We start from the raw sequence: 15,961 nt of genomic DNA, 5'->3' as shown, positions 1-15,961 counted from the left end.
TCGACTCTCTTACACGTGAGAAAAGGCATAAAAATGAGAGGGAGAGCTGGACCAAGTAGGAAGATGAAAACATATCACTTTCAATTCTCAGCATATTTATAAATAAACATGTTTGTATTAGGTCGATCATTTTGAAAAAGTGTGAGGATTATAACAAGCTTTCATCCCAAAGGTCGTAGGTTAAAGTGCCTCGGCAGCATAGGTTGGCTTTAAATCGATGCGTTTCTTTCATAATGCGAATATTTAATAGTTTGAAATTGTCATGGCTGAATTTCTGTTGGGAGAAAAAGAAACTGATGCGATTTACCTCGAAGAATTTCTCTCCTTTGACCTCGTTTGCGTCTCTCTCTCCGGCTCCGAGTCGTTTCAGCGGGTTCTTCTTCAGCAGCTAAAAACAGAAAAGTTTCACAATCTAGAAACTCTCTTAATTCAGTTTGAGACCCCAGTAGGTTTTTATTGTCTTTTATTCCAATTACAGCAACAAAGAGCGCCTCCTGGTGGAAGACAGGTAGATTTTGTTGGGGTTTTAGAGCCAACTGCAGCCCCCTCTCCACAACTTCAATTCAAGAATAGATTAAATAAATAGTTTTTACCAGACAATGAAAGATGTAATACGAGGATAAGTCACAATTTCTTATTATTGATGTTGTTATTAACCTTCATCTGACCAGGAAAATCCCATTGAGATCACAGATCTTCTGAGAAACAGCGTTAACATGCGGGAGGTTGAGTTATGTTTGGTATCAGTTTTATAAATAACAATCTTTTAACACATGAGAAACAAATTATTATCAGTAGCAATTATTATCAGAAGCAACTGTGCAAACAACTGTGTCTGTTTTAGAGAAAGGCCACACGGATTTGCAGAGCTGATAACTACATACAAGTTTATTCTCTAAAAACAACCTTTTCTCTGGAAGTATTGCATCTTTATTCTGCTATTATGACTTTATTCTTGTAATATTATGACTATATTTTCATAATTCATAAAAATGCCTTAGTCTGGCCCTAATACTTTGTGTTTTTTTCTTCACTGCCACAAACTTGCTAGAAACCTGGGCAGGCTACATCTAATGGGTTTAACAGGAAGCCTGCTGCTGCCACCTAGTGACCGGAGCCTTGTTTACCGGTCAGGCATGAATAAAGACAAAAATAAAGTCCTCTTGACTCTCATTCCCAAATGCTAATCTTCAATAGCATTGACGGTTTCTTTTTTTTGGTGTTAAAGGTGACCTACTAATCTCCGGTGATCATAGTTTTAGGACATAAAACACGATTTTACATCAATTTATGCACAGAATAGTTTCTAGATAATGGCAGCAAATGGTTTCTGAATGGTAGGTCAACAACAAAACTCTTGTCTTTTCTGGAATACAGCAGTAAAACCAGCTGACTAAACATTCCGGAACTCTGCCGGGGTTGCTAGGTAACGGACTGGGCTTCTGGGGTTGCTAGGCAACGGGCAGTGCCTTCTAATTTGTGAAGTTACATTCCGCAGGTTTTGAAAACGGCTCATTTTCTAGACTACAAAAAACATGAACTTATTGCCTAAAAGTGGTTGGGTGTCTGTTTTAAAATGTGAATTTTGCATAATAGGTCCCCTTTAATGAACTTAAATTTTACTGGAGTTATGTACCAGAAGACTTTTGTCTTATTTTTTGTCCTGTCCTGCAGGGCTTCTGAAAAGCCCAACAAACTTACTTTCACAAGTGGAAAGCATTTTCTGTTCTTAATGACCATCAGATATGTTTTTTAAATTAATATTTCTGACCAAGTTAATTTGTCCCGTTAACCTTCTGCATGATGGAGACGGCATCGGCGGGAAGAGACGCTGGATACTGCACATCGTCGTTAACGATGCTGTCAAAGACCTCTTCTTCATCTTCACCAGGAAACGGAGACTAACAGGAAGGCAGAGCAATGCTGAGTCAGCCTTTATGTTACGAATGATCGAGTTGTTAAAAGTTTGTCCTTAAAATTTTGCAAAAACTGAGCAGATATTCCACCAACCTCTCCAACCAGCATCTCGAAAATGAGGACGCCCATCCCCCACCAGTCCACAGCGCGGGTGTAGGTGTCGTCGGTCAGAACCTCCGGGGCGAGAAACTCTGGAGTCCCACAGAAGGTTGAGGTCTGATCTCCATGGCCCATCCCTGCAGAAATATCATTTTGAACTTTTACTTATTAACTTGCATGTAAGGAGTTAAGGAGAAAAGTGAACAATCATCTTTTAAAAACCTCCATAAATCTAGAAATACACCAAGCAATGATAAATAAATTGATGTGTAATAATTTTACCTTCTTTACAAAGTCCAAAGTCTGTGATTTTAACGAATCCCTCAGCATCCATGAGTATGTTATCCAGCTTCAGATCTCTGCACAGACCAAAGAGGGCGTACAATGAAAACAACACTGGGTTTCGGACGATGTGACGTCGCTTCGGCCAGTTGGACCTACCGGTAGATGATTTTATTCAGATGCAGGAACTCTAAACCCAGCAGGACACAGGCTGAGTAGAACCTGAACAGAACCGCAGTTTGTTAAATCACAAACAACAACAGTAGTATAAAAAACAAAAACAAGCAAACATGAAAACAAGAAAATATAGTTTTCAAGAAAATATATTATTCAAGAAAATCCCATTTCTAGAATCCCATTTCTAGAAATGGGATTCTGTAGGGATGTAGACAATTAATTGACTTATGATAAATTTTTGATTAGTGATTAATTAGATTAAAATTAGTTCCAATTTATTAACTAACAACGTCAACTTAAATCTTCCTTTAGTGTTGTAGTTTGGCTGCCATCCAGCAGAGGGCACCATTGGTTATCTTTAAGTGGAGCCACTTGATACAGAAACAAACATGGTGGGACGATACCAAAATGGGAAAGAAAAATGGTCCAAACAATTTTGAATTGCAAAATTGAAATTCTTTTAAATCTAAACACTCAACAAGCTCCTTAAGTTTTATCTTTTATTTTTCCATCCAGAAACTTTAAGAGAATCCTGTTTTGTTATTTTTTACTTAATGTGAGAAAACAAATTTCTGTTTATTCAGTCAGTATTTAATACAACTGATTAATTAATTGTTTTAATTTTATTATGTTTTTTTTAATTCAGCACATTGTAAAAAAATTTAGCCTTTTACATCATGGGAAGACGGTCAACCCTCCTGAAACAAGAGAAAACTCAGGTTTTTTAAGAAAATGGCCGCCTATCAACTAATTGTTAGTCGATCAATCAACTGTAGATTAAGTCATTAATCAATAACTTGCATCCCTAAACACACGGAAGACGAGGAGTTTGTATAAACCTGGTCTGAGCTTCTGAGAAGACGTCAGTGTGGATGTGGATCATCAGGTCGCCGCCGGGGAGATACTCCATGACAAAACAGACGTGGTCAGCGGTCTGGAAGCAGCCGTGAAGGTAGACCAGGAAGGGGTGTCTGGAGGCGTTGATCATCTCAAAGATCCGCTTCTCGCTCATAAGGCTGAAGAAAACCAAGCCAGAATTCAGGCAAACACAAACATCTGAGTGAGATTTCTGGAGCGAAGCGGTGACTTTAGGAGGCCATTTTAGCAGAAAAACCTCAGAGGAGCTCAGTCTGAGGTTCAGGAAGTGACCAATGTGTTTTAAACATCTACCAGTTTGGATAGAGAGGACTAACTGTTTCTCATTACTGGAGGGAGCCAGCTGAACCTATTTTACCTTTGTTTTAATACAGTCAGGTCTTCTGAAGCTTCACTCACCTGTCTACTTCATCACGAGTCACAATGTCTCGTTTCTTCAAGGCTTTAATGGCGTACAGTCGTCCTGTCTTCTTGAACTCGGCCAGTAGCACCTATTTATAAAACAACATATTAAAAACATCAGGGATGGAGTTTTTTTTGTTGAATTCAGAGGAAGAAGATGTTATCTGTTACCTTTCCAAAGTGTCCTCTTCCCAGAACTGAAGTATATTTAAAATCTTCAACCTTCATCCTTCAGAAAAACAGCCATGCAGACAGAAACGGCCATGTCTCATTCTGGTTCACTTTATAAGACAACATCTGCATGAACATCTGTGCATGTGACTGTGTTTACTTCAGAGGAGACACGGGCTGATCCTCACATTCTTCTGCGGTGTTTGGACTGGACGGTGGGTGTATGGAAATCTGCAAAAAGACAAAATAAAAACACATTTTTGTTTGTTTTAAACACACAGTCTTATCAATCTGATTAAGTTTTGATCAGAAAGACAGCAATTTGTTCATGTGTCGACCATTCATCCATTCATTCATGAATTCATGGATGGATGGATGGACATAAAACTCATATAGAGCCACACATACTACATAACCTTTAGTGAAAAGACAAAATAGAAGTTTAATAATAAATATCTGTTATAGAAAATGCAGGGATATTTTTAAATAATTGCCAATTTATTTCTATTTCTGTTTTAAACTAAGACAAAATATTGACTATTTACAAGAAGAGGACTGATACAGTTTCTTCTATGAGATGTGGATGTTTGTAGAAAATGATTCAATACTAATAATATAAATTTCCAATGTAACGAAGAGATAAAAATAAAAATACTGGAACTTGTGTCATAGTGTTAATGCAAGGTTAATTCCAAGCAAGAAATAAAATAAAAATCTCATACAAAAATGTTGGCTATCCACTTTTTTAGTCACATTTTTATTGTGGAAATCCAAAAAGTCACTTGAAAGCTATACAAGTTTTAGATGCTCTGATCTAAAAAAAAACCCGAGTTAAATAACAGGACTGAAAAGTTTCAAAGTAAATTTCTTTTATATGAATAAAAACTAAATTTGAAAGTTACATAACCACATGATTGAGTTATGTAACTTTATTGATTTTTATTCCTGAATGTTTATTTACCAGTTTTTCTTGCAGTGCAGGGACTGATGTCTTCTCTTCTTTAGTGATGATGTTTTCTTGCTGCTTGATGTCGATGGGAGGCGGCTGGTCCTCAGAGACGCTCAGTCTAATTAACGGAGTTTCGCTGAATACAGAAACAACTTTAGATGTGTTACTTATAATTATTTAATCGAAAACTATATAACGGCAAAAATAAGTAACATTTTCAGGTCAAAATCCCCTTTGTGCTGCTAAATTATTGATGAAATAGACAAATGAGCTCAACAACAAAGATATTTATTTATAATTAATTTATTATGTAGGTTATTCAATCATCAGATTGGTGTAAAGTGCTGTTATATCCGTCAGATTTACAGTCGTACCAGAAACAAATACAAATGTTCTGACTGGAATTTCTGTATGTAAAAAAAATTGATTAATTGAGATCAGCAAACTGCAGAACAAGATATCACTCAGTGAAAAGCAGACAAAATTTAAAAAGGGTTCCTGTAAATTTGACCAACTTAAAGTTAAGGCTTTTAAGACCATTTGAAAACCAATATGAATGGAATTTATAATGGTCTTAAATGGTTATAGTGGTTTCAGAGCATTCTCTTATAATATACAAGAATAAAGTCGTAATATTACCATAATAAAGTCATAATATTATGACTTTATTCTCTACTTTCATTACTTTATCTTTGTAATTTTATTATTTTTTTCTTAGCATGTATAGTACTCTGTAATGTCACCCAACTAACTAGCAATAAATTTACACTTTCCCGCAATAAGCGCAAAAAAGTTAGCTAGCTAGCAAGTGCATATTAGCAGCTAGCTAGCGGTAGCCTCAACTTCCTACAGTCAAGGAACATAACAAGATGTCTGCACACAACTAAAACATTTGCTTAACAATTCTAAGACTTGTTATGAGCTTATTTAAGATCAATTCACATTTTTTGAGAATTTAAGACATTTTATAGCCTCAATTTTGGATACATGAATTAAAGACTTCTGGGTGCTGCAGTTTCTGACCTTGGCAGTGAAGACGTCAGATCAGGCTTCCTTTCCGTCGGATTCGGAGGACTGTGTCCGATCAGGTCCGACGTTGTGGAGAGATGCGAGCTGAAGGTGGCGAAGGAGCTGTAGTGAGGGAGGATGCTCATCATCAGATGGCCCCATGTGGCAAAGTTCATGTTCATCTGAGCAGCTCGGAGGAAATTCTTTCCTGAGGAATAAAAAAAAAACAACAATTAAAAAAAAAGATGGATAAAAAGAATGACTGGTGCAGGTAGGACTGTTTGTTTCTACCTCTCTCTTTTGTGAAAATGCATCGCTGACGTCTCAGTTTAGGCTGCCGCTCCACCGCGGTGTCGATGAACTGAAACTATATGTTTACATTTATTCTCCTCTTCAATCCTTTAAAAAGTAATGATGTACCGTCAGGTTCTTCCTCTCTTGGTTACCTGGATGTGGAGGAGGCCTTGCGGCTCCAGATTGAAGCCCTGGTTGTAGTCTGGGTTCCCCATTAACTCCTCCAGACGCAGGATCTTGAGCGCACACATCGTCCTCCGGTGCCGCCAGAACACGCAAACCTCCAGCTCTCGAGACTGTCAACAGATGCAGCACACATTATCTGAATTACTTAGGGGTTGAACAGGAGGACATGTATATCTGCAAAAAACTACAAAAAGCATCTTCTTAAACTTAAACTGTAACGGTAAAACAAGCAGAACGACTGGGTTCGGTAGAGATAATTATTTTAACACTGCAGGTGCAAGACTGACACCTGCTGGTCTCAAATAAAACTACAACTTAAAGCAGTGCAAGGAGTGTTTGGTACAGCAGCGCCCCCTGCTGTTTCACAGCTGATACAGGAAATTCTGCAGAAATCCAAATGTTTTCAGAGATAAAACAATTTTACAAAGAAAACTCAGAAACAATCAGTCATTTATTCTGGAATTGTCACATCTCACAAAAAAACTTGGAAAAATCTATTAACTTTATCATTTATTTTTACTAAGGTATGAGCATTTTAGTTTTAGTTTTTACAGAAAGAATATGAATGAAGGCAGAAGACTGGAAATTAATCCAACTGTTAATGTTCACAAATGTAAAATGTCATTTACAGTTTTGGTTAAGAAAATCAAACTAAATTAATCCACCATTTCTAAGAGTAGAAACAAAAATGAACACATATGAATGTCATTGAATATTTTTCATTCATCATAATGTCTGTAATGTCTGCTTTCAATGTTGTTTTTTTTACCAATGTATTTATTTTATACAACGGCTAAAAGGCAAAATTTTAGATGGAAAAAAAAGCAGAGTAAATTTCTGCCAAAAAAACTCAGAACTTTTCTAGAAAAACAAGGAAATTCTGAGTCAAGTGAGTCATAAGTTTGAAGGAAAAAACTCTTTCAAATGTAGAACCTCAGAAATTTTCTAGAAAAACTTATGAATTCCTGAGAAAAAGTTGAGAGAAAAAAAAATGAGATTCTGAGATTAATCTAAAAAAAAAAAAAAACTTTGAAATTTCTCAAAACTTCAACTTTATTTCATTATCTGAGAATAATTTTGTGCAAACAATGTAGCATGACAGGTCACCTTTAAAACACAACTGAATATTTACAATATACAATACAACATAAGAATATGTTGAAACATGTTGTTGAGTCTTTTGCCTTCAGGTACCTAAAAAGTATTCTGTTGTTGTTATTCTTTGGTTCAGTCTGAAACAAAAAGATTGAATTAAAGACAGAGAAATGCCGGTCTGGGTGTGGGTGGCGTACGGTGGAGCGACCATGAGAAATGACTCACAAACACTGAGCGCTCCAAACGGGATGAAAAACACTCAGTAGACCTTTTTCAGTGTATTTTTTAATGTTTTGTCACAAAACAGACACGTATCTGACAGCATTTCTGACACTTGTCATCTGAAAGGTGGCGACTAGAAACCAGCAATGCGCCATTCTTCAAAGCACATCCCAGACTATTTTTACCTGACAGAAAGGAAAAACTGTGATAACTCAAAGAGAGGCAGACTGATTTATATTTAGTTTGCAACACGAGTCACTGTATAATCTAAAAATTTAAGCACTTGATACAGACTTTAAGCTGCTGCAGAAGAGTGTGGACGCTTGAGACAAACATGCTTTCTACTTACCAACATCTTTAACTCTCTGTCTGTTAAGCTGTACCTGTAAGCATCTTAAAGCCATTATGGCTGCAGTCAGATATAATGGCCTGTAAAACAACAATAGCCTCATTAAGCCACCACTTTCTCAGTTTATCCTTTAAGAAATGTCTCATTGTCTAATCTGATCAGTCTACACTTAGTGGACGGATAATTTGGTCATTATCTACTCTCCCAAAAATCTTTCAAAAATAACATTTATATTATAATAATCTGAAGAGTTTGAGTCAGATCAGAGGTCATTATAGCACTGAAACAACTTGGATGAAATTTTATATTTTTATGGACTTAAATAATCGACTTGGATCCATATTTGGTTATTTGATGCAATCAGTTACAATTTTCCCTTATAGAGGTCCGAACATTCAAGGTAACAGCTTATTTAGATCATTCCAGTTTTCTAATAATAGTGGTAAATATGTGTTAGTTATGGAGTACCACAGGGTTTGATACTTGGACCAGTCTTTTTTTATTCAAACTTTGTCTAAAACTTTTAGGTAAAATATAACAAGTCTTTGCACAAAACGTTTGATATAAATATCAAACGTTATGCAGATGATACTCTTATACTTCAGAAACTCAGGTGAAACCCATCAGTTTATTACAAACATGTGAAATAAAAGTGTGAGTAACTCTCAATTTTAACTCTTTTTAACCAACTTTCTGCATTCACTCACCCTGGACAGTAATAAGTTGACGCCCACTGAGCGTATTTGTTACTTCTATGCTGAATTGCTTATCATAAAGAAATTATTGTTCCAAATGTTTCCTCCTGTCCCTGATTGGTTGTTCTGGTCGGAAACGTTGTTTTTTTACTTCTGAGGCTCAGAGAGGAGGTGGAGGTGATACATTTTTCACAGATTATCTGTCTCATAACCTGTCACAACATGGTGACAGTTTTAACAAATATGTAAAAAACATTTTTTTTAAATAAAAGTTACATATCATGCAGCTTAATGTCTCTTAATTTTCTTTTTCCTGTTATATTTTTACGTGTGTGTGAATCTTCCATTTAGTCACTTCAGAACCGGACTCACCCGCTCCAGCTGGATGTAGAACACCTGATCCCAGCTGAGGCCGCCGGCTGCAGCCCAGCGCGTCCGGCCGACGACCCGGCCGTCCAGCCGCAGAACCGCGCTGACCTCGGCTGTGAGAGAGGCAGCAGACAAACGGTAAACAGCAACTTTTTCAGTTTTAATTAAAGCAGTTTCTCTCTGAACGCAGACGTAAACAGAAGCCTGTCTGACTTTCAGAGCCCATGATGACATCATGTTTGTTTACCATTTAATTTGTTTGTGTTTTTCAGAGAAAGTTGGACCATTTTGAAATGAAATGGACCACAGACCCTGATTCTGACAGATTAACCTTCACAGAAACAGCTCCTGTTATACAATCAATGCTGGGTAAAGGCTTGTCACAATAAGCAATAAATCAATAATTGTGTGATAAATTAAAATGAGCTCAATCATCGTTTTTCTTTTTCTCTCTCTCTTTCTACCAAAAACTGGATGATAAAAGCTTTAATTCTGGTGATTTGGTCTCAACTAGCCCTTAATTTCAAGGACAGTTATGTTTAAGGAGGCTTCATAACTAAATTTATTTGTTGTTTCTATAGTTTTGTTTATTTATTTTGCACATTTAAAATGTGTCCCAGTTCTAGTGTTACATGTTGATTAGAATTTAACATTTAGTGATTATGCCAAGCTGGATAATGTTGGTTGAATTTCATGTTTTAAGTCTGACCTGTCTCTTTTACAGAAAAGGATTAGGGCCACCGGGAATTATGACTTTAATCTGAGAATTTTGAATATAATAATAAAATTTCTCAAAATTTCAGCTTTTTGCTCAGAATTATATATTTTTTTCAGAATTTGATTTTAATCTCACTTTTCAAAGATTAAAATCAGTATTCTGAGAAAAAAGACAGGTTTATTTTTTGTCTTTTTTAATTTGCCTTAATTGTCTTTCTTACTTTTCCAAAAAAATTTATTTGGAATACAAATTTGAAATGTTCAAAATTATTTGCAAGCTGGATTTCAGGGTTTGTGATTTGACTAACTCTTAATATTTTATACAGAAGGAAGCAACAAGTCATTCTCCTGTTTCTGCGCTTTTATTAGTAGTTTAATTTCTGAATTAACTGTTCATATTTTCATATTTTCCCATTAACAGATGCAAACACAGCAGCAAGTGAAGATGAAACTGAAAATGTACAGTTTAAGATTTTAAATGTTTTACTCACTCAGTGATCCGTCAGTCTTATGAGGAACAGCCGAACCGTTTTCAGAGGGAACCAAAGGATTTTCCTGCTCCGAGTCTGACTGGGGTTTCAGTAAATCCTCACATCCCAGCAGTCTCAGTTCAAGTTTCCCTAAAGGAGAAGAAGAAGAGGAATAATCTCAGTTTCTTCAAACAAACTGTTTAAGCCCCGCCCACGTGTTTCCATTATCCTATAAGGAGTCTCAGTGTGACCAGAAAAGACTCTGCACTTCAAAATAAGACCTTTAATTTGAATAAATCTCCCAGAGTCGAGCCTCTAATCAGTCCCCTCTGGAGAGAGAGTCACGCTGAGCCGCTCCATTTGCTTCGTTTCACCTCTGAATTAACCGCAGTGAAGCTCAGAATCACCTCAAGTGTTTCCACTCTCCTCACACTCTTTCTCATTATTCTCCTTTGACAGATCTGCTCCTCATTACATCATCAAAAGCTTTTTTTTTTTTAGCCTCGAGCTCAGACAGAGACCGGCTTACAAGTGAACTGTCCAAAACGAACGGATTACACGTCCTGATTATCTGCTGCCAGCAGTCATGTTCAAACACACACAGCCTGAATGACCCTAAAATACACCGAATATTAAACACTAAACGACCCCAAGAAAACATAAAAAACAAAGATGATTTACCAGCACAGGCAGCTTGGTTTTAATTTGATTAAATCTTACTATATAAATAACTAAATACTAAAAATAATAACCGTTCTTATTATTATCTTATAATATCAACATACAAAGTAAAAATGTTTATAATAAAAGCATAATAAAAGCAGAAATATGCTTTTACAATAATAACTGTTATTATTATTATTATTATTATTATTATTAATAATAATAATAATAATAATAATAATAATAATAATAATAATAATAATAATAATAATGAAATGATTATTTGCATAATAATAGAAATAATTTATTTTATTAATATTATAATGTCCACTTATTATAATATTATGGAAGTGATAATATTATAATGGAAATAATATTATTTTCCATTATTTTTATCCTGTGTTGTGCAAAGACTTGTAAAGCAAATAAATCAGAAATGTGAAATTAGACATTAAAACTGACTTATTTTGGTTAAACGCAGCAGCAAATCTTGTGTTTTTGATTCTAATTTTCCTTTTATCATAAAAATTAAAGTAATATTTCAACAGAAATTCACAGAAAATTATCACAAATGTATATACCTCCTGAACGGAGCTGTATTTTATATAACATTCTTGCCAAAGCCTAAAATTAAGAAAATGTAGTAATCACTTGTAATAAGATGTTAATTGACAAGTCAATTAGTTTATTTTGCCTCTAACTAGTTTGATTAAAATATTTTTTCTTATCTATTTCTTCAATGAAATGCAAGAGAAAATATCTGTAGTATGTGATTATGATGTTTTGTTATTATCTGGTCTATTTTCTCAGTCAGCGGTTACCAGTTAGAGACGCAGGTCGGACGGGGAAGATGGACGGAGAGGTTGGGAGCGGACGCGACGATCTGCGGTCTTCAGGCGACGCCGTTCCCTCCGGAGGATCGATCGCCTCCGCAGGAAGCCGTGGAGAATCGTGGTTCTGTTCCTGCAGGCATTTCTCCAGGGATGATCGGAGAAGTTCAAGCTTCTGGGAGGATTCCTGCACCCGAACTCGAGCCTGGAAGGTGGAAAAGCTTCAGATTCTTTCATATCAAACATTCATGTAATTATTTACCTCATTATTTATTGATAATTTATATTATTTATAACTCGTTTGGTGATTAAAAGTGTGAGGTGTTTTTTTGTTGGCAGTATCAGAAATGGTTTATTTCACAAAACTGCAATGGAAACAATTTAATGCATCACAAAAGTCACGTGATCTACAACAGGATGTTGCTACTGGCAGAAACCATGAAGAAGACAACAACAGAAAGTAGATAGAGGATCATGAAGTGCCGTGTTTTGTAATGACTTATTGCGTGACAAACTTTTTCACCTGTGATTTTAATTGCATTTCTTATTTAAGGGAAACGTCACAATTGTAAAATTATGATTTTTTTCGACATTAACGGAATATTGACAAAGTTTTATGCACATTTGTAAAGGAAATGCAGCTACAGTTGAAGTAATCAATGTGACTCAAGATAAATGCGTGGATTAGTTTCTCTTGATTTCGATGGGACATTAGTCTTTTAATCCTAGAAATATTCTTCAGGTTATAGAAGGCCGACTTTGTAACTTCCTTTATGTGGCTCTGAATGTTGAAGCAAAGATTTTTGAAGCTGATCTCAAGTTCCTAGCTGTAATAACTGAAGATGTGTGTTCACTCTAGACTGTTCCTCTTTAGCTCCAAAGATAATAACTTCAGTTTTGTTTCTGTCCAGCTGGTGAAAGTTGTGGCACATCCACACATTTATCTGTTCTAAACTCAGGTGCTCAGATGGGTTCAGAGTCACCTGATGACATTGTAATGTAGAGCTGTGTATCATCTGCATAGTTATGATATCTTATTACTTGTTATAATCTGAGCTAACGGGAGCATATAGATATTGGATCTGAGGGGTCCCAGGATTGAGCCTTGGGGAACCCCGTATGTGACTTATGTCTGATCCAATGAGAAGTTACCTATTGACACAAAGAAATACCTGTTCTTTAGGGAAGACTCAAACCATTGATTAGGTTTAGGGATTCGGTTAGTAAATGAAGATTTCATTAAAAACATTTGACATAAACTCAGAAAACATTATAAAACCGTAAGTGGGCAGCATCTTACCTCAGCCAGAGGATTCTGGTCCAGCTCTGAGATGCCCTGCAGCTGCTTCACCACGTCTCTGTGCAGCGCCAGCGCATCGGTTTCTCTCTGCATGTAGTGCTGCAGCTCTGCCAAGCGAGCGTCCGCGGGACTGACAGCTACAGGAGACGTTTCTGAGAGAAAATGGAGGATAAAGGTGAAGCTACCAGCTCGGTTAATAGTTTCCTCTAATATTTGCATTAGCAAAGAAAACACTGAAGCGTCAATTATGAAATTGTTCTAACACAATCCGAAGCTACGTCTTTCAAAAAAGGCAAATGGAAACATCAGATTTCTGGCTTCCTGTTTACTTTTTTGGGATTATAATCCTTGTAGAGATGCATTAAATCATATTTTATCCCATTTATATGATGAATGTAAGGAAGCCTCAGGAGAATAATATTACAGTGATGCATTACTCTAAGTACTTAAGTCACATTTGTTGAATATTTCATGAACATTTGTAGGTTCAATGAAGCAGATCCCAGCTGTCTGTCAATCTGATCCAAACTCTGAATTTATTTGATTAGACGTCTTAAATTTAATGTTGTTTTTGGACACAGAGTGTTTTTTTTTTTATTGCTGCTGCAATATGTCGTAACAAACTGTTTTTAATCTTCATATTTGTAAATACGTGATTTATTTAATAGATTTCACATTTTTTATGTAACATAATAAACAAAATAAAACAAGACGAAGGAAGCAATGCTTGTTTTCCTTGATAAATAGCATTATATCACAATTATTTTCCTCTACTATCCAAAGTATTTTAATTTCACCAAAAGTAAATTTTTATGTCTTATGTTAAAACAAAAAATTTATTAACTTAATTTAGAGAAACAATAAAATAAGTTTTTTTCAAAAACGTTTTTAAACTAACAGATGTTTTTCTGTTTTGTTTATTTTACTGCCATATAGTTTCAAATCTAAACAACCTGAACAAAGACCTGAGATTAGATGAAGTTACATAGAAGATGTTGATCTCTGAATATTGTTGGTTTTTTGTATGATGCTGAGGAAAAACAAATCTGAGAATTTGAGATCAATCTGAGAAATTTTTGGGAAAAAAAAGTTGTAAAGTTTCTAAATTGTTCCTAGAAAATTTCTGAATTGAATCTGAAAATTTCTGACTTTATTCATGCAAATTTTAATCTTCTCAAACGTGGACAATTCCATGTTTTTTCTAGAAGATTTCTGAAATCAATCTCAAAATTTCTGCGGTTTTTCTTGCAAAGTTTTGGTTTTTGGAGCTCAGAAATTCCCTTGTTTTTTTCAGGGAAATTTCTTAGAATAATCTCAAAATTTCAGATATTTAACGAGTAAATTTTCAACTTTTCAAACTCAGAAATTTCCGTGTTTTTCTAGCACATTTTCAAGATTAATCTCTAACTTTCTGATTTCTTCTTTTGAGCTAATTTTCAACTTTTAAACACCATGTCTTTTTTAGAATATTTTTAGCTCTACCTCAAAATGTAAGTCCTTGGTCATGCAAATTTTTTACTTCTGAAGCCCAGAAATTTCCAAGTTTTTTCTAGAAAATTTCTGAGGATAATCTAAACATTTCTGAATTTTTTGGCTGAAATTTACTCCTCCATTGGTTGTTTTTATCTATAATCACACTAATAGACCACTGCAGATATTTGCACTATAACTAGACCAAAAATACTTGGTAAGATTTTGTGTTTTTGCAGTGTTCTGCCTCCTTTAAAGTTTATAAAATAAAGCAGAAACATGAAATGATCTTCTGTGCCCACTTTTAGGAGTTTTAAGTTTACTCCCTCTGACTGTACTGACCTCCATCAGCAGGGATGTTTTGGTTTCCTCCACCTTCTCCGCCGCCTCCACCAGCCTGAGTGACTTTGATAATCTGCAGTCGGATCAGCTCGATCTTGGAGCGGCTGTCCTGCAGCATCTGCTGAGCTGTGGACAACATCTGATCCAGGATAGCGACGGCACATCAAGAGGTGTCAAGCCTCGCTTCTTCCACACCGACAGCTCAGCGCGTTTCGAAAACAGAGCAGCGATCCTTCAGCAAAACGGAAAAAACAAACAAACAAGCATGTGAACAAGAGAACGGACATGCAGAAAGTGAGAACAACAAGTTCCAGCCAGGTGAAAAACAGGATGACTGTGCAGTTTGCTCACCTCGGGTTTGATTTCTCGCTCCTTCGCCTTTGTAAACACTAATTTGTCATCCTATGAGTGGGAGTACACGGGGTGCATTTCAGGTTGCAGCCTTCCACCTTCACTATCCTTGAAACACAACAAGTCCTCGGACGTAACGGTGCGTTCACAGACACCCTCGGATCAATCAGCGCCTACATTCTGGGACTGTTGTGATGTTTGTTTTCACCTCCCTGCAGCTTCCTCTGCAACATCCACTTCCCTCTGCATCCTCATCTTCTTCTGCTCCGTAACCAAATCCTCCCACCCTCCCTCTCTCTCTTTCTCTTCCTCTCTTTTGCTCTTGTCTTTTTAAGAGGGATTTCTTTCTGCACAGAAAGGCGCTGCTGGCTCCGTTCTGACACCGCCGATTGCTTGCTCTGGGCTCAGCATTGGCCGCTGCGTGACCACATGTTCCCTTCCTGCCACCAACCAAAAGGCGAAACTGCTGCTGCTGCTGCTCGGTTTGGGACAGAGCAGAGATCAGCCTGCAGTGTTTGGGATATTGCTTTAATCTGCTCTTACACTAACACGGAGTGAGAGATCTTAATGTTGATTGCTCACAGCGTTCAGGCGGTGGGAAGTGCAGAAGCCGTTGTACGGTTTTCAGCTGGATTTGCTGAATTCCCACAGTGACTTTTAGACAAGGACACACAACAACAAGCAGCCTTCTGGTTGTTGTGGTTCTCCTCCTCATGATTTATTAACA

The 15,961-nt window shown here is 36.4% G+C and overlaps 1 protein-coding gene across 1 annotated transcript in view; it reads right to left on the bottom strand.

Annotated features, from left to right (window-relative positions):
• LOC103469834 (serine/threonine-protein kinase N2) overlaps nucleotides 1-15,961 on the bottom strand; it is a 20,942-nt gene extending 4,981 nt beyond the window's left edge. The window contains exons 1-19 of the mRNA XM_008417787.3: nucleotides 15,235-15,961; nucleotides 14,884-15,115; nucleotides 13,072-13,223; nucleotides 11,763-11,976; nucleotides 10,300-10,428; nucleotides 9,095-9,204; nucleotides 6,328-6,471; nucleotides 6,173-6,248; nucleotides 5,897-6,089; nucleotides 4,886-5,009; nucleotides 4,085-4,155; nucleotides 3,925-3,982; nucleotides 3,751-3,842; nucleotides 3,315-3,491; nucleotides 2,458-2,520; nucleotides 2,299-2,375; nucleotides 2,011-2,153; nucleotides 1,794-1,901; nucleotides 308-388 (exon numbers count right to left, since the gene is read on the bottom strand). Coding sequence (XP_008416009.1) covers nucleotides 308-388; nucleotides 1,794-1,901; nucleotides 2,011-2,153; nucleotides 2,299-2,375; nucleotides 2,458-2,520; nucleotides 3,315-3,491; nucleotides 3,751-3,842; nucleotides 3,925-3,982; nucleotides 4,085-4,155; nucleotides 4,886-5,009; nucleotides 5,897-6,089; nucleotides 6,173-6,248; nucleotides 6,328-6,471; nucleotides 9,095-9,204; nucleotides 10,300-10,428; nucleotides 11,763-11,976; nucleotides 13,072-13,223; nucleotides 14,884-15,022 — 2,151 coding nt within the window. The 5' untranslated portion in view covers nucleotides 15,023-15,115; nucleotides 15,235-15,961. The remainder of the gene's footprint in view (nucleotides 1-307; nucleotides 389-1,793; nucleotides 1,902-2,010; nucleotides 2,154-2,298; nucleotides 2,376-2,457; nucleotides 2,521-3,314; nucleotides 3,492-3,750; nucleotides 3,843-3,924; nucleotides 3,983-4,084; nucleotides 4,156-4,885; nucleotides 5,010-5,896; nucleotides 6,090-6,172; nucleotides 6,249-6,327; nucleotides 6,472-9,094; nucleotides 9,205-10,299; nucleotides 10,429-11,762; nucleotides 11,977-13,071; nucleotides 13,224-14,883; nucleotides 15,116-15,234) is intronic.

Source organism: Poecilia reticulata, chromosome 9 (genome assembly GCF_904066995.2).
Source record: "Poecilia reticulata chromosome 9, P_reticulata-male-v2, whole genome shotgun sequence".
NCBI lineage: Eukaryota > Metazoa > Chordata > Actinopteri > Cyprinodontiformes > Poeciliidae > Poecilia > Poecilia reticulata.
Note: the sequence above shows the minus strand (reverse complement) of the source record. Positions and strands in the feature narration are given on the sequence as shown.